This window comes from Melanerpes formicivorus, unplaced genomic scaffold, assembly GCF_026170545.1.
Source record: "Melanerpes formicivorus ecotype bairdi unplaced genomic scaffold, bMelFor1.0.p_v2 SCAF_45, whole genome shotgun sequence".
Classification (NCBI taxonomy): Eukaryota; Metazoa; Chordata; class Aves; order Piciformes; family Picidae; genus Melanerpes; species Melanerpes formicivorus.
Genome location: NW_027142397.1, coordinates 4,896,394 through 4,922,454, shown reverse-complemented (window position 1 = coordinate 4,922,454; position 26,061 = coordinate 4,896,394). Strand labels below are relative to the sequence as shown.

General features: G+C 54.1%; 1 protein-coding gene across 1 annotated transcript in view; it reads left to right on the top strand.

The window, feature by feature from the left end:
• EPHA10 (EPH receptor A10) overlaps nt 1–23,346 on the top strand; it is a 36,062-nt gene extending 12,716 nt beyond the window's left edge. Inside the window, exons 3-16 of the mRNA XM_068159373.1 lie at nt 3,369–3,524; nt 4,217–4,558; nt 8,470–8,594; nt 10,805–10,967; nt 12,695–12,803; nt 13,025–13,080; nt 14,491–14,616; nt 16,081–16,266; nt 17,162–17,223; nt 17,341–17,544; nt 18,168–18,317; nt 18,530–18,723; nt 18,887–19,051; nt 19,543–23,346. Of these exons, the coding sequence (XP_068015474.1) occupies nt 3,369–3,524; nt 4,217–4,558; nt 8,470–8,594; nt 10,805–10,967; nt 12,695–12,803; nt 13,025–13,080; nt 14,491–14,616; nt 16,081–16,266; nt 17,162–17,223; nt 17,341–17,544; nt 18,168–18,317; nt 18,530–18,723; nt 18,887–19,051; nt 19,543–19,657 (2,153 nt within the window). The 3' untranslated portion in view covers nt 19,658–23,346. The remainder of the gene's footprint in view (nt 1–3,368; nt 3,525–4,216; nt 4,559–8,469; nt 8,595–10,804; nt 10,968–12,694; nt 12,804–13,024; nt 13,081–14,490; nt 14,617–16,080; nt 16,267–17,161; nt 17,224–17,340; nt 17,545–18,167; nt 18,318–18,529; nt 18,724–18,886; nt 19,052–19,542) is intronic.
• Nucleotides 23,347–26,061: the final 2,715 nt, after the last annotated feature.

The window sequence follows — 26,061 nt, the reverse complement described above, 5'->3', positions numbered from 1 at the left end:
CTTCTTCTGTGGGCAGGGATGGGCCAGAGTTGGGGCTGCAGCAGAGGGTGGCTGGAGTCATGGGCAGCACCACAGCCCACGAGCAGAGCCAGGAGGACACATCCAAATGTTTGGGGAAGTTCATAGAATGATAGAATTGTTAGGGTTGGAAGGGACCTCAAGGATCATTTAGTTCCAACCCCCCCTGCCATGGGCAGAGGCAGCTCATACTAGATCAGGTTGCTAACAGCCACATCCAGCCTGACCTTAAAAACCTCCAGGGATGAGGCTTCCACCACCTCCCTGGGCAACCTGTGCCAGTCTCTCACCACCCTCAAGGTGAAGAACTTCTTCCTAACATCCAACCTGAATCTACCCATTTCTATTTTTGGTCCATTCCCTCCAGCCCTGTCGTTACCTGACACCCTGAAAAGTCCCTCCCCAGCTTTCTTCTAGCCCCCTTCAGATACTAGAAAGCCACTATTAGGTCTCCTCGGAGCCTTCTCTTCTCCAGACTGAACAGCCCCAACTCTCTCAGTCTGTACTCATAGGACAGGAGCCCCAGCCCTCTGCTCATCCTCATGGCCCTTCTCTGGACACTTCCCAGCACGTCCAGATCCTTCTTGTAATAGGGGCTGTATGGAGGCTGGGGGACCAGGGGGTCTGCCAGTTCTTGGCCTCTCTGGGATGGGCACAGCACACACTAGGCTCAGCTGGTGGCTGGCTCAGCAGAGAGCTCCAAGTGCTGGAAGTTCAGTTTGGGTTTCTTTGTTGCAGTCCCTGTAGTGGTGAGATGTGCTCTCAGGCTTCTGCTCTCTGGAGGTGGCAAACTCTGTTTCCATTGTTTGAACGTAACATCAGTTCTCGTTTGGTTTCTCAAATATAAAGAGAAAGCTGGAAGTGTTAAGAGTAGTAATTTAAACATTTGCTGGCTTCCCCTCTTTTATCTAGCACCCTAGGTAGGGAATGACATTTACTGTGCGTGGTGGCTGTGCCAGTCTCACCTCTGCTGTGTTTGTCAAGGCCACACATCGGAAGGTTCAATTCTGCTGTTGCACAGACTGAGGAGAGGTGAATCCTGAGCTGCAGCCTCTCCGGTCCCACACTGGCAGCAGCTGCTTGCTGTTTGTGACATCAGGGAGCAAACATCTATTCTTCGTACCAGAAATAGATATATTCCTGGAAATCCCTTCTCCAGCCCATCTCAGGAGGGGATGGTCCAGCCCTCCAGCAGCTGTGAAGGTGCCCTGGCTCCCCGTGCCTGCAGAGACAGCAGTGAGGGCTCCTGGCAGAGTAGATCACCTCAGTCGGTGCTGACACCGCAGGCAGGACAGACACCTACATGTCCCCAGGGACTGCTGTGGGGTCCCTGTGTCCTTCTCTGTCACCAGCTTAGAGCCAGAGCCCACTGCTGGGGCTTCCTTTTGTGCCTAGGTGCCTGCAGCATGTGCTGGAGTGTTCTGTCTCGTCCTGTTCAGCAGGAACTGCAGCCAAAGGGAGCCCAGCAGTGATCTGCTGATGTTTGGTTCCTTCATTTTTTATCAGTTTTTGGGGTGTGTGTGTTTATTCTCCATTTTAACCATTTAACCTTTCAGCTTTGCTATAGAAATGTTGAAACCTCATCAGCTGGGAAGTTGCTGTTTGCATTTCAGACAGAGGGAAGTCTCTCTTCATTGCTTGTCTGTGACTTGAGGAAGCCAAATCTATTGCTTTTTGCAGGCTGTGCTTGTGCTGGGTGACCCAACAGCACCAGAGCTTGTCTGGCAAGGAGCAAGGCTCATGGGCAGCTCTGGAGAGGCTCTGTCTGTTATGTAAGAAAAGCAGAGATCTGTGATGTGTGCTGCTGCTGGCATCTCTGCCAAGCTGCTGTCTGCTGTGTGCCAGTGGCCCGGGGACAAAGGGCCACAGGGAGTACAAATCTCAGCCACGGTGCTGCCATCCCTCCTCGTGTCCCCACGTGTGACTGCAGGGCACTGAATTTCTAAAGGCTCTGTGGCAGGTGAAATAACCTCCCCTTAAATGTTCACCCGTTTTTAGCATCCCAGGGAAGGATCTTCTCTGCCTGTGCCGTGTCTGGTGCTTTGTCCTCAGATCACAGCTGTAGCTGCCAGGTTTATATCATGCTAAAAATTAATGAACCAGAGTGCACTGGAATCTGCTTTGAAAGGAACAGGCTCAGCAGCCAGCTCCTTAAAAATGATAAGAGAGGGGCCTGCCGTGGTGGAGCTGCTCATCTGGGAACTTTACAAGTGATTAAGCTTAAACATACCGGGAGCTGCTGAAGGGGCAGTGACAGCAGCACCACATCAAGAAGATGAAGAAGCCAAGCAAAGCATGAAGGCTTCTGTATGGCTTGAAATTCAGCTGAGACAAAGCCCAGCTCTGGGGCTGGCTCTGAGGCTCAGAGGGGCTGCAGCCCATGGGGCCCCCTGTGCCTGCCCCATCTCCTATTGCTGGGGACACCCACCAAGGACAGGCACACGTTTGCGTGCAGGCTGTTTCCTTTCCAAGTGTTTTGGGGTCAAACTGAAGCTGCTGCCAAGTGCTTTGAGGAGTTTTTCAGCCATTTGTGTTGTTTTTGTAAAGTGCTGTGCCTTTCATGCAGAACTAGCTGGGTGTCCTGCCAGGAGTGCTGCTTGCAGGCTGCATGCTGCTGCTGGGAAAGATCAAACAAGCCCTTGACCAGCGCGAGAATTCCTTGTTTGTCTGCGTATCAAAGGCACTTCCGAAGGATAAGGGGAGCCTGCCGAGGGGCTGTGAAAGCAAATTTATCTTCCTGTGGTTTAACTCCACCACACACCTCCCTGCCTGTAGCCACTGCTCTACGCTCCACAGCGACAGAGCTGTAGCTGCCAGTGACATGGCCTTGTGACTCAGGGTTGTATGTGAGGCTCTGGTGACTGATGAGGTCTCCAGCTTCTCCATTTTCAATATTCCTCTCCTTTAGGGGTTGTTGTTGAGTCTTGCTATGGTTCCCGTGTAATATCTGCTCTGCTCACCTAAGTTTAAACACTAAGCCATGTGTTTTCCATATCCTGCATCTTTCTGCAGCCACCTCGTCCTCCATGTCCCTCCAGAACCTTCAGCTCCCTTCACATGTTGCCCCGACTGATGTCTGACCATTTCTTCAGCCCCTTGAAAGAGTCCTCCAGCCTGGAAGTCAGTGCAGAGCTACAGCATCCAAATGTCCCTTCTGGGTGAACCCAAAGGCACACCACTCTTGGTGCCAGGATCATGCAGGTGCTCAGGGAAAGTAGCTTGGAGGGTGGTATCTGCTGGCCAGTGGCAAGCAAAGGATGTCCCAGGAAACGGGGAAATGCAGTCATCAAACACGTCCCACCTTCACCTTGTGATGTTCTTCCCATAACTCTCACTCCCTGTCTTTCCAGCTTGCCTTCCTGGATTTTACAAGCTGTCCCTCCGGCTCCCTCTCTGCTCTCCTTGCCCTGAGCACAGCTTCACGCATGAGGAAGCCTCCACGTTCTGTCTGTGCCAGAAGAACTACTCCAGGTCCCCATCAGACCCACCATCTGCCTCCTGCACACGTACGTCTGGCTACAGTGGCAGCTCTTTGGCAGGCAAAGGGGGGGTCCAGACGCTGTCTGTCCGGCAGCACCAAGCTGAGCAGGTGCCTGCTGGCTGCCCAAGGCTGTCCCCTGCCAGCTGGGTGTGCCAGCCCACAAGCCCTGTGCCTGCCCATGTGTGTCCTGGGAGGTCTGCATGGGGGAAGGGGTTGGAGGGGCTGTCCCTATGCCATGGAGCTTACAGGCTGATGAGAGCTGCATGGTTGGGCTTGCAGAGTCTCCAGTAAAACCAAGGCAGTCACTGAGTCAATATAGCTCACAGATTTTAATTAAATGGCCTCTAGTTAATTGGATTGGACTCCAGCTACTCCAGTGATGGATGCTGTGCTGCTGTCTGCCCAGTGACGGGAAACTTCTGCTCTGTCCGAGTGTGAGCAGGGCTGGGCAGCATCCCACCAGTGAGTGGCTCCTGGCCTCTTGTAGCCCAGCCCCTAGGAGATGCCAGGTTTGAGTGGGCACTGCTCCATCCACTGTCCCCACCGTGCCACAGGCATCCATGTCCCCTTAAGCTGCCATGTGCTATGGCTGCCAAGGACCTCACTCTCTTGCTCCGTGCCCAGGCTGCTGCTCCCAGAGGAGCTGTGGGTTTGCGCTCCCTCTTGGCAGTGCCCAGCTGTCCTAGTGCCTGTGCACAGAAACTCTTCTGCTTCCAGGTCCGCCTTCTGCCCCGAGGAACCTGGTGTACAGCCTGCGGCAGTCATCGCTGGTGCTGGAGTGGAGTGCCCCTGCCGACGCGGGCGGCCGGAGCGACCTCACCTACAGCCTGTGGTGCGGGCGCTGCCCGGCGGCGCTGCGGGGCCGCTGCGAGCAGTGCGGCAGCAGCGTGGGCTTTGTGCCGCAGCAGACAGGGCTGGTGGGCCGCACCGTCACCCTGCTCAACCTGCTGCCTCATGCCAACTACACCATCCGCGTGGCGGCCGTCAACGGCGTCTCGGCGCTCAGCCCGCTGGCCGGGCAGCAGTACGCCGAAGTCAACGTCTCCACTGGCCTCTCAGGTACGGTGCCACTGGAAGTGGTTTGGTGCCTTGTCCCCGTGGCACCACGATGATACCTGTCCCCCATGCTCTAACACTTGGGGGTTGTAGAATTGTCAGGGTTGGAAGGGACCCCAAGGATCAGCCAGTTCCAACCCCCTGCCATGGACAGGGACACCTCATGCTATATCAGGTTGCTCAGAGCTACATCCAGCCTGGCCTTATAAACCTTCAGGGATAGGGCTTCCACCACCACCCTGGGCAACTTGTTCCAGTGTCTCATCACCCTCGGGGGGAAGAATTTCTTCCTGACATCCAGTCTGACCATATGAGTCTGCTCAGAGGCCAGGTCTGTGGCTTTGCTGCCAGGAGGACATGAGGTCTGGAGGCACTGCGGGCTCTACATGCCTGATACCGTGCCAGTGCCCTGAGATTGCTCTCAGTGGTGCTCAGCAGTGATGGGCAGCACAGGCAGGAGTGGGGATGGAGATCCAGCACTGCCAAAGGGGTGCTGGTTGGTGTGGTGGAGAGGTGAGGAGCTGCTGTGCTGGAGCCCATGGCCAAGCTGTCTCCACCATGCAGGCTGCCTTCCACTGCATGTTTTGTGTTTCTGTTCCCTGATATGGGGGAGGTGAGGGCCCAGCCTGAGCACATGGACTGAGCCCTAGGCTGGTGGGTTTGGTCCCTCCTCAGTTGCTGGCTATGCCCAAAGAAGCTGAGCCCTGGCTTGTTGTGTCCTTGTCTGCTCCTCCGTGGTTCCGTTATTAATTTGCATGAAAAGCCTTTGCCAAGCCACGGTTAATGGAGACAGATGATCCTCACGTACCTCTTGGCAGGAATTGGCCAACAATTTCATCTGAAGAGATTAAACTTTGATCTTGTTATAAATAATTTTCCCACCACTTGATCAAACGTTGTTGCCTGTGTTGTTGCTTTCTCTCCTCTCATACAACAATCCCTGCGAATCCGTTGGGTGGATGCTGTCTCGCAGATTGCTGCTCTTCAGGGGAGATGTCATTCCTCATTAGGGTCTTTGCTGCTCAAGGATGGATTTAGCTCTGAGAGGATCTTCTGTCCCCTGAGCTCAGGCTTATTCCTGAGCCAGAGCACAAGCTCAGGAAGGGTGAGCTCGATGAGGTTTAATGAAGCTCTAGCCTGGTGCTGGGTCCAGGGACCAGTGCTCAGGAGCTGTGCCCTCACCCAGATTTTCAGGTCTGATCTGGGGACAGGAGGGCAGCAAATGTCCCATTCCCTACAAGGAGTGAAGCAACAAGTCTGTGATACCAACCCATGCTCTGGTGTTCATCTGTTTAATGCAGCTTTTCCTCAGGGTCAGTGGGAATCTCAGCCCCTTCCTCCACACCACGTACTCCTGAAGGAGCTGGAATGCACACACAGAATCTGGCATAATTAATCTTGTGATCTGCTCCAAATCAATGTCTCCTGTTGAGCTGTAAAGTCTCCAGATGCAGATGGTGGCTCAAAAGTAGCAGAGGTGCAGGAAAGGTCTTGGGACTCTTAATTTTTTTGCTGCTGAAGGGGTCCCCTCCTGGGGCAGTGCTGAGCTGCTCCATCTGTGGGTGCCCAGTTCCTCTGACTTCGGCACTGTGGGCAAGAAGTGACAGTGACAATTAACCTGTGCTGATTGGCAAAGAGGGAGAAAGGGTCTTCTCCTGGGGGGCTGCTTCTCTGTTGTCTCTAACACCTCTCTGGGGCAAGAGGCCCCCAGTGCAGGCAGGATGTAGTGCAGAGCCTTGCCTGGCATGGACAGCTTACAGACTGTGCCATCTCTAGCAAGTCCTGAGCCCTGGAGCCCCTCATCTTTAGGGCCCACCACCGAAGTGCTGGATGGGGCCAGAGATGAGGAGCAAGGGAGCCCAGAGACGCCTGCTGCAGCTGTGACTTCCTCTGCGGCTGCCACGCAATGGGCTCAGGGAAGTCATCTGTGGCAGGAGGGGAGCTCTGGCTGCAGATACACAGCTTCAGAGGAAAAATTAAACAAAGAAGCATGATCCTGTTTAGCTGTCAGATCCCTGCTCCTCTAAATAGAACTCTGAGTGCAGCTTTGGCACTGCCCTTCCCCTTCAGCAGCCACCAGAGGGAATTAGCAGTTGTTCATTGTGTTTGCAGGGGAAAAGAGGAGATGCTATTTAGTCTGCAGGAGGCAAAATTAATACTGTGTTTTTTCTAATCTGGCCCCAGCATGGGACTAAATAAAAGTGTTTGAGGAGAGAAGGGAGCTGTTTACCTGCAGGAACAGAGCTGCATTAGCTATGTAAATGTTCACTCCAGGACGATGTCATTTATATTCCCGGCAGGGATCGGCTCCTCACTTAGAGGGCTTTTAAATCTGCTGCAGATTAATAATGCAGCCAGTGCCGGATGCTCTCTGCTTGGAGAGACCCTGGAGAGGCAGCTTGTGCTGAGACAGGTCCTCTGAAGTGGACCTCTCTGCTGCAGCCACACCAGCCCAGCCCCAGCCAGCAAGGACGGTGGGTCCAGGGGACAAGCTGATGCTGGGGTGAGGGTCTGCACTCAGAATCACAGAGTTATTGAGGCTGGGAAAGACCTCATCCAGTCCAGCCTATCACCTAACACCATGACATCAGCTAAACCGTGCCACCAAGTGCCATGTCCAATCTTTTCTTAAAGACCTCCAGTGATGGCAACTCCACCACCTCCCTGGGCAGTCCATCCCAGTGCTTAATCAGCCTTTCTGTGAGGAAGTGCTTCCTAAGCACAAAGCAGCCCTGGAGGAGCTGTGTGATGACTGATGAGGCTGCTTCTCTGGTTTGGACAGAAGGATGCTGGGGCAGGACTTGCCTGGGAGAGTGCCCAATGTGTTTTCTGTGTTGGGCTGTTGATCACTGGTGATGGAGGAGAGAGGCCAACCCTCCACTACGAGCTGTGCCACGGCACAGGGTGGCAGAGGTGTTCAGGGATCATAGGAAGTTCTGTCTGCCCGACTGCTGCTCACCTCGTGTGGGGAGCGGTGGATGGCATGATGGACTGGCTGTGGGCTGCTCTGGTTTGCTATGGTCTGCTCAGCTGCCCCAGCTCCAAAAAGGTGCAGGGAGTGTTCCTGAGGACAGCTGGGTACCGGGGCTGGGCACCAAAGTGGCTCTTTCTGCAGGCACTCTGGGTTCAGCTCCATTTCAGGTGTTTGTTGTGTGTGTCCAAGGGCCCTCTCTGGGTTGTTCCATGCCAGGGCAGCTGCCCAGACCCCGTTTTGTGCCTTTTCTGCTGATGCACTGTTAATTAAGAGGAGCAAACCCACATTCAGTGGAAAGGAGTTTATAAAATCAGGCAGAGTGGTGAATTATTTAATGTTTGCTTTTTCAGAATTGAGGCAACGTTAGGGGAGCTTAAAATATTGATGGGAAACATTTTTTTTTCTCCCACAGTGTGAAATGCTTTATAGTCTGTGTGATTTCCTTTAATGCCTTTTAAACAAATTTGAGGCTAGTGCCTGCTTCTCTGGCCTGTACCATGGGCTCTGCTCTGCAGCCCCTCGCTGGCTGAGTCTGGTTCTTCCTGATGACCTTGTTAACACTCAGGAGCTCTTATTCAGGTTTCTTCAGCCCCTTTGTGAGCTGCAGAGGTGCAGGAGGGCATCTGTGTGATGTTTTATTGATGGGAATCATATCAGCTAGCAAGGAGCACTTAACATGGTGTGCAGGAGCATCAGCCTGGCCTCAGCTGCCTGTGTCCCTTCTGCTTGTAAAACACTTGGTGACAGGTGCCCAAGCAGAAGCTGTGGGCTCGTGGTGGGGATTGCCCTGCAGCCCTGAAGGCTGTGAGCATGCCCCTGTGGGTCAGGGTCTGTCTGTGATGCTGGGGAAGGCAGGCAGGTGGGCAGGTGTGGACCAGGGGAGATGCTGTGCTAGTGGCAGTGCTGCAGTCATCAGCTGCTTTCCTCTCTGCTTTTCCAGCACCAACTCCTGTCACTGACATCCGCACGGATAAGGTTGAGCAGAAGAGTGTCTCCTTGTCCTGGCAGGTGCCAGGCTTCACAACCACCAACAGCACCGAGTATGAGGTCAAGTACTATGAGAAGGTAGGCTCTGGGCACCTGTTCCAGCTCTTGTTCATGCCCCAGCCCTCCCTGTCTGATTCCCAGGTGCTTCCCTCTCTAGCTAGATCTGCTCTGTGGGAGTGTGGTGCCACCTGTGTCTCCTGGTGCCACCAGTGCCTCCTGGTGCCACCAGTGCCATGGCTGATGTGGCACCCAGTCACAGCCAATCACCTGCCATGTGAAGACTGAGGAGTGGGAAAGGGAGGGAATGTGTGTTTGGGGATGGTGCTGCTCTGAAGGCACCTGAAACTAAGAGGAGGGTTTCAAATGGGGGCCAAAAAGGTCTTTTCCTCTCTGGCAGCATTATGCAATCTGCTTATGCAGGGTTTAGGAAGTTTGGATTATTTCTAGAGTATGTGCTTGATTGGTATTTTTCCCCCATCTATGGAGCAAGATTTCATCCCATCTAATGCTGACATCTCCCATCTTCCTGGAGGGAAGAGCAAAGCCAATAATTTCCATTCTTTCTCTTTTGATGCCTTGGCTGGCTTCTTTCAAGGGCTTTGGAAATGTGAGGTTTGGGTGCTTGCCATTAGCCAGCCAGGGACTGCTAAACAGTAGTGGGTTTCTGAATCTTTGATGGGATGACACCAATGCTCATAACCTGTGCTCTGGGAAAGTGTTGGACCTTGTGGTCTCTGCTGGCTGAGGACTGAGTGGACCCCTGGGAATGGTGTCCCCTCTAGGGGAAGGGGCACAAGCAAACATTTTAATGACAGTCTCTTAAGTCTAAAATTAGCTTTTAGGTGAGAGGTGTGGTGGGCTGAGAGCTTTAGAAGAAGCACTGGTGGGCAGAGGGCAGGGACAGTGCTCCATATCCAAATGGATGTGGTTTATGACACAGTTCTGCGGATCACCTTCTCTGCGTGTGCTCAGGCTCCTCACGGAGCCGATTAGGCAGCACGCAGTCGGTGCAGGTGACACGTTGGCATTCTGCACTTGGAAACAAGCTCCCTTCAAGCTGATTCATATTAATGTGACTTTCAGTATCTGATGGCTTTGAAAGGAGGAATCCGTGGGTGAGGGCGAAGGCTGAAGCCTGAGACAGTAATTCCTGTGCAAATGGGCTGCAGCAACCGGATCCTGGGGTTATGTGAGATGAGAAACTTCCCTGCTTGGGCAGGGAATCCAAACGATGGTTTAGCCATTAGTCACTGAAATGAGGCTCTTGGTGCTGACACAAAATCAACTTAGTTCCTAATCTTTGCTTTTGAAGCCATTCTTGAGCTATGGAGATCAAGGGGAAATGTGTATTGAATGGGAAAGGCTGTTGACAGCCAGGTGCCCGGGCCTGGGAGCAGTATGGTGAGTGGATGCTGCCTGTGCCCATGCCAGGGATGTGCACTGGGACTGGTCTGCAGCATAATGAGGCTCCAGCACATGTGAGGCTGATGCTGAGGCTGCAGGGTATGGCCTGGGCCTTCTCCTGGTGGGAAGTGGCCTCAGATAACCCTATCTTGGGACTGCAGCACCACTGATCTCGACTCTGGCCAGGGAGGTTTGTTCAGAAGCAGCCAGCTTGGCTGAGATGATTCCCAGGGCAGCTGTGCAGCAGCACGAGAAGTTTTGTGGGAGCTCACAGGAGGCTGGGACCTGCCCTGCTTTGCAGATCACAGGAGGCAGAGGTGTGGGGATCTACTTCTCTGGCAGGTGAAAGTGTCAGAGTCACTGAGTGGTTCCCCTGGCTGAGCAAAGCCCACCCTGCCCTTGCCAGCTGTTTGCCTTTAGCCAGAGCAAAGGGGCCTGCAGGCAATGGGCAAGTGAATAAAATCCTGGAGAGCAGGACTGCCGGCAAAGCCACCTGCCAGCTTGGCTCACCCAGCCTGTGCTAACACCCCTGTATTTGCTCCACAGTCATCGCAGGGGAGTGGGAAGGGGCTAGGCAGTGCCAGCAGCCGAGCCCTGGCATGGGGGCAGGCAGGAGGAAAGGAGCTGTGCGGGGTGGCACAGCTGCTCTCCACCCTCCCCCTGCCTTCACAGCACATCATCTGGCTCCATCTGCCATTGCATGTGACCTTTCCATGTCATTTCTATTAATGAGACATCCAGCAAATGTATTCTTTCCGGGGAAGGTTTTATGTTTAGACAGCCTGTCCTGATGGGACCCGGGGGCGCGGATACAGCCGTGCCGTGCCCGCGCCGTGGCACAGCTGTCAGCTCAGCTAGATCTTGGGTACCTCATTACTTCCCAGGATCAGAGAGATCAAAGTTACTCGACTGTGAAAACCACATCCCCGGCCGTGACGGTCAATAACCTGAAGCCTGGCACCCTCTACATCTTCCAAGTGCGCACATCCTCCTCGCCGGACTACGGAGGCTCCAGCCCCAGCATTGAAGTGGAGACGCTGGCAGAGCGTAAGTGCTGCCCAGGCTGGGGTCTCTCACACCTTCCTGCAGCCTGAGGTGCTTTGAGCTGAGCCGTGGGGATGCTGCTGCTCCTTCCCCACATGCTCCTTTCAGTCTGCTCTACAGTCTGGAGAAGAGAAGGCTGAGAGGGGATTTAATAAGTGTTTATAAATACTTGAGGGCTGAGTGTCAGGAGGGAGGGCACAGGCTCTGCTCACTTGCACCCTGGGATAGGACAAGGGGTAATGGATGTAAACTACAGCACAGGGGGTTCCATCTCAACACAAGGAGGAGCTTCTTCACTGTGAGGGTCATGGAGCACTGGAACAGGCTCCCCAGAGGGGTTGTGGAGTCTCCTTCTCTGGAGACTTTCAAGACCCATCTGGATGTGTTCCTGTGTGACCTGTGCTGGATTCTGTGGTCCTGCTCTGGCAGGGGGTGTTGGACTCGATGGTCTCCTGAGGTCCCTTTCAGCTCCTAACATCCTCTGATCCTGTGCTTCTGATTTTGTGGAGCAGCACCTATTCCTCTGGTTCTGCTGCTCCACATCTAAGAGCAGACACTTCCCAGGCTGTGCTGTTAATTGTGTTTTCCTGTGTGACTCTAACAAGGTGGCTTCTGCTGGTTGACTTGTTCCGGAAGTGTCTGTCCTCACTCTCCTCAATGCCACATCAGTGAGGGCCTCCAGTCTCTGGCTTCTCTCCTCTGTAGGGGCTGGGGACAGTCTCTGCTCTTTGACTGAGATTGCCCAAGAAAGTGCTAGGCAGAGCAAAGAAAGCTTGGGGGTTGTTCTGCCTCGGTGTTATGTTGGTGCTGGAACAGATCGCACCAGGTCCCTTCTGTGGGGCCACCAAACTGGCACTGGAAGGGAGTGAATGTCAGTCCCTGCTGGTGTAACTGCTGAGGGCACGATCCTGCCCAGCTCTGCAGAGCTGTGCATCCCACAGTGGTGCAGCAGAGACAGGCTGGGTGGCTACACAGGTTGCAGCAGAGGAGGCAGGGCCAAACTGGAGATCCAGCTGGCTGTGGCTGTGTGCCCCAGGGCTCAGGAAGCACTTGGCTTATTAGCTGCTTGGCTGAATGAGGCTGGCCAGTGTCAGTGTTATTTGCTGGGGCTTTTCCTTTTCAGTTCCCATTCATAACTCCAGTCCAGAAGCACCTCATTTCACTGGCTGAAAGAGGGCTTGGAGAGATGGTTGGGCTTCAGCTAATAACCCACCCTGGCTGGAAATGAAAGCCCTGAGTGGCTGGCTCAGTACAGCTCTCACAGATTGTGTTTAACAGGGCTTTAAATTGCATCCATTTGCCACACAGAAGACATTTTCAGAATGAATTGAAGCCAATAAAAGTTTTATATAGAATGTAGCTTTCTGATACCCCTGTTTGCAAAAGCAGGAAGGGAAGGAATTAATGTGATGAAGGAAAGCTATTTGTAAGCCGTAACTTTTAACACGTCCCTCGGATAATCAGGAGCCTTTCCTTGGCACCAATTACCAAACCAGGAGCCCAGGGTGTCAGTGGAGGGCTTGCTCCATCCTAGCCCGCAGTGCTGCCCGCACGTTGGTCTGACTGCACCAGCTCCAGCCTCCAAAACCAGATCACAGTGTGAGCTCTGTGGGGATGGTGAGAAGTAAGCCTGGGCTGTGGGTGAGCTGTCCCACAGCCTTGCTAGAGGATGCAGGCTGGCGCTGGGAGGAGCGTCCGGGGCTGCCCCATGCTGTGCTTCCCTCCCGCAGTGCCGGTGGCGTCCAGCGAGCAGAACCCTGCCCTCATCATCGCCGTGGTGGCCATCGCGGCGCTGACGGTGCTGGTGTCCGTCGTGATCGGCGTGATGGTCTGGAGGAGGTGAGCAGAGCTGGGGTGGGGCCCGAAGAGGCTTGGGCTGGGCTGGGGGACTGAGGTGAGCAGGGTGCAGTGCTGGCTCTCAGCCTCGGGGCTGGGGGAGCTGCCTGCAGGCTCCTCATGCTGTGGGGCTGGGCTGCTCCTAGGGGCTGCCGCTTGAGGCTTTTACCCCCAGCCAGGGGCTGCTGCCCAGGTCATGGTTTGCATCTTCACTCTCATTTCAGACAGTGTGGGTACAGCAAGGCCAGCCAGGACGGGGACGAGGAGCTCTACTTCCATTGTAAGTGGGGCCTGGGCACCACAGCCGGTTCGGCTGCATGGGGACCTCTCTGTTCATTGCTGTAATCCCCAGCTCCCCACAGAGCAGCCCTGAGCCCCAGCTCCTGCAGCATTTCCATCCCCTGTCGTCCTGGAGCAGGGGCTCAGCACAGAGAGCTCTGGGCAGCTTCCTCAGCCGGTGTCCATCCTGCACTCAGGTCACTGCTGCGCCAAAGGGAAGGGAACTGTGCTCAGTTTTCCACAGGGTGCAGGAATTATTCCCTCAGCCTTCCACAAATGGTTGCAGGATGCAGCTTTTTTTCCTGGGGCTACTCCTGGTTATGGAGCAGCAACAATTTTACAGACAACACATGTCAAAGCAAATTCAGATGTCAGGACTGATGAGTTTATCTGATTCCTGGCATATGTCTGTGACGCACGCATATGCTCTCCTGCTCCCCCAAGCATTTCAGAGGCAGCAGAGCCTGCATGCTCCTTAGATGCATCTTGGCCTCCCATGCCTCTGAAGAGCCCTGTGCTGCAGAGCTGCCCTTGGGAGTCTGCCTAAGGCAGGGTGAGGGGAGTGCAGCAGCTTCCTGCTCTTGAGACAGTGAATGGAGTGGAGATGGAAGGGAAGCCTTGCATGGTGTGACCCTTTCCTGGAGCGTTACTGTTTGCCCATCTGCTGGTCCTGGCCAGGCCAAACAGCTCGTGTGAAACGTGCCTTACCCTCCTGGCCTTGCCCAGGAAGAGAGCGAGCTTGGCAGAGCTCTAGCAGAGCCAGGTGAGCGGCAGAGCTCTAGCAGAGCCGGGTGAACGGCAGAGCTGAGGTACTTTGGCGATTGCTTTGGCTGCTTGCTCTCAGGAGATGAGAGCTGGGGTTGTGAGGAAGTCCCAACAAGCAGGTAGCTGTTTCTCCTGCAGAGCTTTACAGGGGTTCCTGCCAGCAGGTCAGGCTTGTTCCATGGGTTCTCCTGGATGTGCCCCCAGGCAGGGTCAGTCACCTGGAGCAGATGGTTGGGTGCCTGTGGGAGGCATTTTGCTGCCTGTGCTGCTAGTTGAGGGATCCTGGAAGGTGGCTGCTGTTCATTATTATAATGATCTGTCTTAGAGGTCTTGGGAATGTTGATGATTTGGATACTTGAGGATTAGTATGGGTGGCAGAAAGGCTCAGTCCGGGCAGGAGCTGCACTGGAGCGCAGGAGCTACTCCTCTTTACCCCAGGGGTTGTGGCAGTGGAGCGGAGCAATTAGGGTCATTTAATGGCACCAGGAATTTCCTAGCAACCTTAAAATCAAGTCTTTGGCTTTGCTTGTCCAGAGGTGGCCAGTCAGTCCTGCCAGCAGCCCCAGACATGGATAACTCGCCAGGGACAGCTGGGCAGGAGTGCTGCTGAGCCTTTCTCACGCCTCCTTTCTGCCTTTTCCTGCAGTTAAAATACCCACCAGGAGGACCTACATCGACCCTGACACTTGTGAAGACCCCATGCAGGCTGTGCACCTCTTTGCCAAAGAGCTGGATAATGCTAATGTTAAAATTGAGAGAATCATTGGGAAAGGCAAGTCCCCCCTCACTGGCCCCTCTGTGGCCATGCCATGCTGCGGGGTGGTGGCTGTGCCACTGGCCATGTGTGTGCCCAGCTGGAGCACTCCCCTTTTGCCCCAGCACACAGGGCCATGGCAGTGCCACAACATCACAGCTGTGGTCCTGCCAAGGCTACAGTGCCATAGGGCACTGCCCCTCTGGCCCTGTAAGCACTGCAGGCCTCTGCTCTTGCTCTTGTCTGGAGGGTCCACATGTTCAGGGGGAGGTGGGAGTGGGGCTGCTGAGGGTTGTGTTCAGGAGCTCGGCTTTGCCTTCACATTTGTTTGTCTGAGGTACCAGGATGAGCCAGGCATGAGGTGTGGGCCAGAAAGCATCAGCAATTACCTACACCTGGGCACTTTGACAGCAGCATCCAAACTATTTATAAGTGTGTGAACTTAATGATTTATTGATTTTCATCGACTTCACTGCCTAAAACTTAAAAGCAAATTAAAATCCCCTCACTGGGCCCTGGAGCCTGAATTGCTAATGTGCACCAGGACAGGGGGAACATGATTATTCTCTGTCATTCCTTTTCCTAAAGATAAATTCAGCTGCAGAAAAAGAAGAGGTGGTGGAAGGGGGAAGGGCTTGCCCCCAGCTTTTAGGGGAGTGGTGCAGGAAAGAGGACACTGAGGACAAGAGGAGGTTATCTTTGTAGCTGCTGAGTGGAGCAGCTGAGACTAACCTCCCAGACCTCTGAGAAACAAATTTGGGTTTGAAAAACCAAGGCAAACTAGTCAGGAAAGCATTTAAATATAAGAAATTTGGGAGGGTGTTTGTCTTGCTGCTGACCTAACAAGCACCTTGCTGTTCAAATCAATAAAGCTCTTCAGAGCTACAAGTTTTTTTGCTGTAAAGCCAATATTGGCCTTTTATGTTGGGAATTTGGTAGCTGCTGTTGGGAAGTGTCTGGCTGTGCAGGGCAGGACCCTCCTGGCTCTGCTGAGCTCTATCCTGGAAGGAGCAGAGCTGAAACTGGGAGCAGGATGGGCCAGACTCAGGGAGCCCAAATGCAGTGGCTGTAGGCTGCTCTGTTCATGGGAGAAAACACAACATGCACTTGAGCAGAGTGTGGGGAGATCAGCTGAGAGGTGTAGAGAGAGAGGGAAGAAATTCCATTGTGTTGTCACTCGTGTTTAGAGTCACATGCTGGTGCTAAACTTGTGCTGAGGGCTGTGTTCAGCAGAGGGGGAAGGTGAGAGAACAGACTCTGCGGGGGCAACCTGCAGCCATGCAGGGCTGAGGTCATGGATTGGCAAATCCTCTGATTTCCAATGGGAAGATCTTGCTTGTCCACACCAGCAGGACTCAGCACTGGTGCTGCAGGAATGCACCTCATGGCCTCAGAGCAAAGCAAATATTCCCTGGAGGAGAGCTGGGAGGGCCACATCAGCATGGCCATGGCTGCTGGGTAACTCCTCTCTCTGCTGTGCAGGGGAGTTTGGGGAGATCTGCAGGGGCTGCCTGAAGCTGCCCAGCAAGCGTGAGCTGCCCGTGGCCATCCAGACCCTGCGGGCAGGCTGCTCCGAGAAGCAGCAGCGCTTGTTCCTGGCAGAGGCCAGCACCATGGGGCAGTTCGACCACTCCAACGTCATCCGCCTGGAGGGGGTCATCACCAGAGGTGAGGGGCTCCTCATCACCAGAGGTGAGGGGTTCATTATCACTAGAGGAGAGGGGGTTCATCATCACCAGAGGTGAGGAGGTTCATCATCACCAGAGGTGAGAGGGGTTCATCATCACCAGAGGTGAGGAGGTTCATCATCACTAGAGGTGAGGAGGTTCATCATCACCAGTGGTGAGAGAGGTTCATCATCACCAGAGGTGGGGGCTCCTGCCATGCATGCTGGAGAAGGGCTCCTGTGCAGCCTTGAGCTGCTGCTGCTGCTTTGGAGCAGTGCCCTGGTGCTGGAGGTGCCATGCTGTTGCTCCCTGGCAATCAGCTGTTTCCTCCTCTATTGGCTATATTAACCTTCTGATGATTAATAAAATGCTTACAGCCAGAGGAATAAATCCAGGTAGCAGAGCTGGCTTAGCAGCAGAGCTGGCTTAGCAGCAGAGCTGTGTGCTCCTCATAAAAGCAAATTGAAGTGAGGCTCTTGTCAGAGGAACAGATGACTCTGCTCCTGGCTCCCATGGGAGTGTGTGTGCTGAACTAGGTTGTGAATGCTGGAGTTAAGTGGATCCCCCTGCACACCCAGCAGCACAGGAGCACCACTGCCGATTTTAACCAGCCTGTTGTTAGGTAAGGAGGTACTTCTGTTGTTGGTCAGGGACTGAGCTGGTTGTTTTTGCTTTCACTAAGTGAAGTGCTTCTGTGTCCTGATAAAAGGAGCATCTGGTACTGGGACCCACTGGATTCCCAGCTGGGTACCACAGGAAAGCCTCAGACCCAGTGCTGGCTGCAAACTGCCTGAGCTGAAGTTCTCACCTGAGCCAGCCATGCTGGAGGGTGGCACTGGATTTCTGACACCTGCAATGGGCAAGACTCATGCTGTGCTCCTTGTCTGTCCATGCAGGGAGCACCATGATGATAGTGATGGAGTACATGGGGAATGGTGTGCTGGACTCGTTCCTCAGGGTGAGTGCCGGCAGCTGGTGGTAACTGTGGGGCTCTGCCAACCCCTCAGGCTCTGCTGGCCATAACTGCTTCAGTTGGACATTGCTCACCTTTGGCTTGTTCTCTTCTTTTTTACAGAAACACGAGGGACAGTTCACAGCCACCCAGCTCATCTGCATGTTGCAGGGGATTGCCTCTGGCATGAAGTACCTGGCAGAGATGGGGTACATACATAAGAGCCTTGCTGCCCACAAAGTGCTGGTGAACAGCAGCCTGGCATGCAAAATAACTGGTTTCAGACAGCCACAAGAAGATAAGATGGAGACCATCTTCTCCACCATGGTAAGCTGCACTTCCAAATTCTGTTGTCAGCATCCCCCAGAAGCGAAGTGCTGGCACAATGGCTGCAGGGCTCTGGAGCAGAGCTGTCCTGGCACTGGTGTGCTGCTGGTAAGGAGCAGCCAGCTGAGCATGGGGTTGAAGAGCCCAGCAGGAGCCCTGGCTGCTGGCACTGTGGTGCAGCAGGGCTGCAGCTCAGGACTGGGGAGTCTCCCCACTGTTAATTACAATTAGTGGTGTCTATCACCTGCTTCCCTATGGTGCATCCAGAGAGCTCTGTGGATGCCAGGATGGGGATGGCTAATTACAGGAGAGCAAGCCAGGGAGCATGGGCTGTGTGTCTGCAGGGCTCTGAGCTGGTTTTCCTTAAATGTGAATGCAGAAAATGCCCCCAGCTCTGCTCAGAGGCATTCTCCTCTGCTCCCATATAGCATGACATTGCCTGGCCATTTTAAAACAAATTGAAGCAAAAGTTTTCTCTTAGCCCTAAACCTGCCTGTGGCTCATTCAGTGTCCATCCCTGTGGTGCTGAGCCGGGCATAATGAATGGCCACCTGGGAACTGCATCCATTACCCATGTACTGCTGTGCCAGCTCATCACCTCTCCTCCTCTTCTGCCCATTCAGCGTGGGAAGAGCCTGGTGCTGTGGTCAGCCCCTGAAGCCATCCAATATCACCACTTCAGTCCAGCCAGTGATGTTTGGAGCTTTGGCATTGTCATGTGGGAAGTGATGTCCTATGGCGAGAGACCCTACTGGGACATGTCCAACCAGGACGTGAGTCTGCGGTGGCCGCATGGTAGATGATGATGTTGCCACCTCTGATGGTGTGTGGGTGGCTCCCTGGTGTGTGGAGCAGCTGCTGCTGCAGCTGCTGCTGCTCCCAGATGGGGTGTGAAAGGAGTTTTGCCCCAGGGCTTTGCCTGTGATCAGCATCACAGCGCCTGACTGCAGCCCTTTACCTCCTCTGCCCTCCTCTGCCGCTGCAGGTGATGAAGGCTGTGGAGGATGGGTTCCGCCTGCCTGCCCCAGTGAACTGCCAGCCGCCCCTGCACCAGCTCATGCTTGACTGCTGGCAGAAGGAGCGCAGCCAGAGACCCAAGTTCTCGCACATCCACAACATCCTGAGCAAGATGGTGCAGAGTTCAGAGCCCCCAAAGTGTCCCACCTCCACTTGCACCAGGTGACCACCCTGCGGCTTTGCTGCCACTTGTCCTCCTGCTCCCTGCTGGACCCAGCTCAGCCCTGCAGTGCCCTGCTGCCTGCTCACTCCCCTGCTGCCTGCTCACTCCCCTGCTGCCTGCTCACTCCCCTGCTGCCAGCTCACTGCCCTGTTCTGTTGACAGGTCCCGCAGCACCTCCATCCCCCTCACCCAGCGCACCTTCTCAGCCTTCCCATCCTTCAGCTCTGTGGGTGAGTGGCTGGAAGCCATAGAAATGGGGAGGTACAAGGACAACTTCACTGCTGCAGGCTACTGCTACCTGGAATCAGTGGCCAGGATGACAGCCCAGTAAGTGAACTGGTTTCCTGGCTTCATAACCTTGTGTTGCTGGGTGCTCTACCCTTCAGTGATGGTCAGACATCACTGGACAAGAGGACAGGTCTGCAGTCTGTAACAGCTGGCTGGGGTGGGGTGGCCTGCATGTCTGACCTGCTGGTTTTTGAAGCACAGATTTAAACCTGGAGTTTGTGACTTCAGTTTCTGGCCTGTCCCCACCAGAGAGCAGAGGCTGTTGAGTGCTGTTGGCTGATAACCTCACATGCAGCACAGGATGCAGAGCCAGGAGCTGCCTCACGCTTGGTCTGCTGCTGGCATGCATTACCCATGGGTGCCCTGCCAGGGTCAGTGCTGCCTTGGCTGGGGCAACAGGTTGGGGACTTGTTACTCCAGCAGGTCCTCAGGAGCCTGATGGTGTGAAACCTGTGCTGGGAGCAGCCGGTGCTGGGGCACTTCACCGTGGGGGCTCATTCCTCATGGCTGACGTGGGGCTCGTTTTGCAGAGACGTCCTCAGCCTGGGGATCACACTGCCAGAGCACCAGCAGACCATCCTGAGCGGCATCCAGACCCTGCGGGCCCAGGTGATCCAGATGCACGGCCGAGGCGTGCAGGTGTGAAGAGCCCCCGCAGAGCTGCAGCGCCCTGACCCAGCTCCCGGGGAGGAGAGAGCCAACCCCAAGCCAGACCGAATCTCTGAAGCCTGGTGGGCTCAGGTGGGGTGTAGGATTCACTGGGCTGCTGTTGAATAAGTCATTCCATGTGGCAGGAGAGCAGGGCTTCCCGGCCCCCACGCTTGGGGGGTTCCTGGAGGTGAGTGGTGAGCCGAGGTGGATGCAGCTCTCCCAGCACTGGTTTGTGAGATGCAGAGCTGCCATTCCCTCTGGGAACTGGGTAACAGGGTGGATGGACATTTGTGCATTGTTGTAATCCAGGGCTGACAGCATTTTCTATCTTGCATCCTACTGGTGAGATCCATGGGTATTTTTATACAAGCTGACATGTTCTAGCAACCCCACGAGGAGCTTTTATTGCTTTTATTTTTAGAGACCAGAGCACAGCTCACACCCAGCACCCAACTTCTGGAAGGTGACTTTCCCCATCTGCTATGCTGAAGGAAATTCATTCCCAGCCGTGTCCCTTCCGCTCCAAGAGTTCCTTCACTGAGCCTTGATGCCACAGTTGGTGAACAAAACCAAATATTCTCCACTAAAGTGCAGAGTAAATGGTGCTGAATGTTGCTAAGGCTCTCTCGGCTGGACAATTTCAGGGGAAGAAATTGAAAGCTTTGATGAAGAGAGCCTTAGCTGAGAGAGGGCAAGCAGTGGAGCCCTTGGGCAGGGAATGGAACAGCAGCAGGAGTGTCCTGCTTTGCTGTTCTGCTTTGCTGTCCTGCTCACTTTCCCACTGCTGGGCAGAGGTCCATGCCCAAGGACTGCAGTGCCAGCGCACCCTGCAATGGAGTGCACCCAGGTCTGGGTGTTTGAGGTAGCAGCAGGGGCTATGCTAAAGGGACCATGGCCCCCAGGTGGGTGCTGGGGCTTGGGCAGAACTGGGCATTGCATCTGTGGCATCCCTGAAAGCCTGCTGTGCCATCTAGGCATAATCCAGGGCACATCAGCACTTTATCTGGTTGCAGAGGTAGCGTGGTGCTGCCCGCCTCACGCGCTGATGCAGCCCCGAGCCCTGACGGAAGACATAAATAGCATCTGCTTAATCATGGAACTTCCCTTGAAGTTAGTTAATTAAATGGGTCTTTGCAGCCTTGTTCAGAGTTTTGTAGGCCTTTTATTATCATCTGTAAGTACTGTGAGTGAATTATTAATGATGAAAGGCAAAGATTTACAAAGGGAGCGGATTGCTGTGGGAGATGTTCACAGCGCAGCTGGAAATCTGCTCCAGTCAGATCTTCCTGGCAGCCTGCTCCAGAGGATGGGATCTGAACCACCACTGAGCCAAGGGCCCTATGGCAGCCTCTCACCCTGCCCTGGTGTCTTCCTTCTCTCCCAGTTCATGGTCAAGCAGAGTGGCACAGCTGTGGGTGCCAGTGGCTATCCCATGACCCCTGTGCCCTGGCACCATAGGGATCCAGCTTCAGCTTGGCAAAGCCTTAGTCATGGTGCTTTCATTCACACCTGCCCTCAGGCTCTTCTGGCTCAGCTGGATCCAGGAGTGCTCCAGACTAGCAAGATTTCACTTCTTTACATATTTTAGCTTGATTGTGTCAGAGATCAGAACTCTCTGCCTGATCTTTGCCAACCAGTGGCCACAAGAAGCTGCCAGTTGCTGTTGGTCTCTCCATTCTCTGCCCCATGCTCTGTTCCTGGGCAGTGCTGTGGTGAGCACCACACACTCCTGCTGCTCTTGGTTGTGCCACAGTGCAGGCTGGTGAGAAGAGCACAATTCCCTGTGCAGGATTTGAGCTTCCAAGGGCACACGAGTGGGGCTGTGAACCAGCACAGCCAAGCATGAGCAGAGCTGGAGGCAGGAGCTTGTCCCATGGCACCGGAGCTGTCCCAGCTTTGGGCAAGTGCTGGGCAGACTCCAGAGAGTTTGCTGCTCTCTAGGGTGAATAAGCTCTCTCCTGCCCCCTCTGCAGCTCCAACATTGCCCTGTGTCACCTGGGCAGGCTTTTAACAGAAATACTTTGTCTTTACTTTGGCCCTTGCCCGCTCTGGTTGGTCACTCACCACCCTGCTGCTCTGCACCCAGAAGAGTAACTAATGGTGAACTGAAACCTTCATTTGGTAGAGATGCCAGATCCTGAGGATCAAGTGCAATTTGTATGCTCTTTATGTTTACATTTTATCTATAGAGAAAGTTTTATTATTGTTCTCCAGGCAGGGAGTTGGACCAACTTGATTCCAGAGCCTCTCTCCCACCTCCCTGCCCCTTGTCTTATCTGCCAGGGTCTCCAGCAGGGAGGTCACTGCTGAGGGGTTGGCTCCAGCTTGGTGCAGTTGCTTTCAAGGAGGGCTGGGGAAAGCCAAGGCTTGGTGGCGAGGTGACAGAGCTTCAGAGTCTGCCAAACTGACTGTGGATCCCTTGGGAAGCTGCTGTGGCTGTGTGGGCAAGAGGCCCATGGCTGCTGAGCTGTGCCCAGGCAGCAGCCCCACAGCCCTCAGTGCTGCATGCTCTGTAACCATGTGCTCAGTGCTGGAGCTCTCCCAGTGCAATCGAGACCATCTTTCAATCATTTAGTCTTTCCCCCCCTGGATTAGGCTCCTGTACTGCATTCTCCAGCACAATCAGAACTGAAGGTGCAATTTCTCTCTCTGAGTCTCTCGAGCTGTTCCCTGTGTTTAATTACTTTTCTGACTCGCTCTGGTGAGGGACTGGGATCTGCTCCCTCTTTCTGCGCGGGGGGAGCAGGCTCTAACTCAGCACAAACACTCTCTCCTTCAAGAAAGGAAGGAAAAAGCCCACGATGAAGGTGCGTGCTCTAAGCCGAGCTTGTTGCAACAATCAACACTTTTAATTGAGCTCCTCGTCAACCCTGAAGGTAATAAAATGAGCAAATTAAGCTATAGATTGTTGTTATGATTTTAAAATTAACTTGCATCCTCTCAGCATCTCTCTTTGGGGAGGTATTCAATGCCTTCTGATTAAATTAATTAGCAACACTGTTTGGAAGCTGCTCGACCAGGGGAAATACCTCAAAATCATTTCAGTCTCTGCTCAGCCAGCCTCTGCTGCCAGGCTCCTTCCCCTGAGCTGCTTCCTGGATCTTCTGCGCTGCTTCCCTCCAGGAGGATGGATCCTGACCCTGTGGCTGCTCTGGCTGCTGTGTCCTGCAGGATCAGACCCTATGGAATGAGTAGGGGGAGGGACAGCACTGGGGTAGGAGTTGCTCTGGAGCCTGATGGGGAAGCTCTGGTCACATTCCCCTGGCGCAGCTGAGTGTGGGCTCCGCCACCCCAGCACCCTGCAGCACCCCTGGCACGGATCTAAAACTGGAATCAAGGTGGTTCATCTCCAGATGCTTTTTGATATTCATTAACCATGTGTTATATACTGTAAATACCTACTTGAGAAGTCAATCTCTATTTTTCTAAGCTCAGAACAAATGTGATATACTATCATAAGGGACACTGTGTGCATTTCATGTTTGAACTATAGTCAGACATCTCCAGGGAATCACAGTTGGGATTGGGATAATTAATAATGATGATGATGATGATAATAATGGTAAGAATAAGAATACTAATGCTAAATGGTAATAAAGATCTATTGGCATTTTTGTTAACTTTGTATTTATTGAACCATGTTTCAAGACTGCAATAATGAGATCTCTAAACACCTGAGTAAAACCAAGCCCTCATTCTGCCTTGGTTTGTCTGTGTGGGTCATTTCAGCTTTAGCACGGGTAGCAGGGGTCGGGTGAGGAATGCTCTTAGTCACAGCAAGGCGGGAAATGATGCCCAATTAACTCACTGGTGTGCTGGAGGAGAGCCTTAGCTCCTGCTGCAGAGGTGCCACTCGAGGTGGTGGTTGGCATTGTTCAGTTTGGAGAGGAGAAGGCTCCAAGGAGACCTTATTGTGGCCTTCCAATATCTGGAGGGGGCTACAGGAAAGCTGGTGAGGGACTGTTTAGGGTGTCAGTGACAGGACTGGGGGGGATGGATCCAAGCTAGAGGAGGGCAGATTTAGATTAGATGTCAGGAAGAAGTTCTTCGCCATAAGGGTGGTGAGACACTGGAACAGGCTGCCCAGGGAGGTGGTGGATGTTTTTAAGGTGAGGCTGGATGTGGCTCTGGGCTGCCTGATCTAGTGTGAGGTGTGCCTGCCCATGGCAGGTGGGTTGGAACTGGATGATCCTTGAGGTGCCTTCCAAGCCTAACAATTCTGTGATTCTTGCTGTTGAAGCTTTGTTAGGGATGCTATATCCAGTGCTTCGTGTGTGCTTGGTGGACAGCAAGGTCAGTTGGTTGGCCAGCCAGGCCTGATGGTGTTGGGGCAGGCAGGAATCCCACCCTGACCCCCAGGAGCTGGTAACCTTGGAAGTGCTCAGAGCGTGGAGCTGTCAGTGCCAGTGCCATTGTCAGCCTGACACATGTGTGGCTGTGGAAGAGTGGGGCTGCTGCTGAGCAGAGGGAAAACTGCAGAGTTACAGTGCTTGAGGCATGTAATTAATTGTTTAATTGAGGAAATGGAAGCAGGGTATGGCCAGCAAGGGAAATGCAAACACTGCACAAACAAAACCAGGTAGGAGCAATTCAATGCTACTCTTACTGGTTCACATTTCTTCTCTTTTTCTTATTAAGCTGCTTAATGCCAAAGAGCAGGTACCAGAGCCTGGCTTGGGCTGCTGACAGCAGTGACAGCTGCTGGGGAAAGCAACTGAATGGGTGCTTAAAATGGGTGAAGCCTATTTGCCTTCTGTCGATCAATTAATTCAGGCAGCGTTCAGCAGGAGCCTGGCCAGGGCTCTCTTGGCACTCTAAAGGAATCATCAGTGCTCTGAAGCAGGGCTTGGTGGCGAGTCACAGCCAGGCAGATGGGTTTGTGCTCAGTCATCTGCACTCCTGCCTCCTGTGCTCCTCAGGTGGTGGTTTTACCTCTCTTCTCTGACCTTCCTGGCATGTTCTTAGCTGGGGACTGAGGGACATCTTCCCCCTGTGCCTCTGAGGGGCTGGTTACCCCCAGCACAGATGATGGAGGGCATAGCTGATGCTGGAGGTCTCCAGCTGCAGCCATCATCTTCCCTCTGGGCTTTAAGGTCAGCCTGGGGGTGCATGGGCAGGGATGGCATCCCCAGGTAATGTTGGGTGATGGACTGCAGGGCTGACACTGAGGCTGTTGCTCCTTCTGCCCCCACACTCTGGCCAGACAGCAAATGTTTGCTGCACAACAGACCAGAGAAAACCCTTATCCATCTGATTCTGGAGGTTTGAGGGATAAATGACAGCCTGGTCTGCATCTGTGCATGTGTCTTGTGCATCCAGCAATGGGCTGGCCCAGCCTCTGACACACACAGTGTTTTTGAGGAAGAAAACAGCTGGGAACAGCAAACAGCACAGCTATTCCCCTGTGCAGGGCTGGCCTGTGACTGAGCAGTGCTAGTGCCAGCTCCTGTGCCCTGGGGACCTCAGTGCCAGCCCTGCACCCCTGTTTCCCCTGTGCTGCTGGGGACGTGGTGCTGGTGACAGAGGAGGATCAGTAAGCTGTTGGAGCTGAGACAGTCGAATGGAGCTGCAGCAGGGGTCAGTCAAGGAAGGGTTCAGTGCTTGGCAGGTGCTGCCTCGTATGGGGGCTGTTGAGGGCAACATTCATTGCTTGGGCAGCTGGGCACAGCCTCTGGCAGGGCCGTGTTTTGGGAGAGCAAAGGAAGAGCTGGGGAGCCTCCTCCTGCCCCTTGCCCCCACCTGGCAGCCTCAGACTCGAAACCCCTCACCTCTCCCCGTCCTCTTTTGCACTTTGCACGTTTGCTGCAGGAGGCTGTGTGCCCTGGCATTGCTGTGCTGGCTGACAGGGCCAGGGAGAGCCAACACCAGAGGCATGGTGGGTGTCAGACAAGCCCAACCTCGCTGGAGTGTGTCCCCTGTCCTCGGGAAGGAGGCGAGCAGGAGGAGAGCTATGCCTGGGGACTGTTAAAGAGAGGCTGGTTCTGGAAGAAGAGCAGCGTTTAAATGTGAACGGCTGCTAATTACCAGGAAGAGCCAGCGCCATCCATCACCATCAGCAGTGCTCTGCCAGTCCGAGTGTCACCGGGACGGAGGCAGTGTTCCTCCTCAGATTAATCTCCCACCACCTCGCTGCTCCAGAAGAGCTCTGCACACGCTGGGGCACTGCCCAAACCCTGCAGCTCCTCCTGCCACATCCCAGCTCCCACCTCCCCACCAGGGCTTCACCACGAAGTCCAGTTGCCCTCCCAGCTGCCAGTGGTGCCATGCAGTGCTCAGCTTGGCTGGAACAAGTGTGTGGCATGGAAGGACAGCCTTGCATGGACTGTTTGCCTTGCACTGGCTCTGCCTTCCTCCATGTGTTAGGTGCCCAACATCGCCCACTTAAACCACTCCTGATC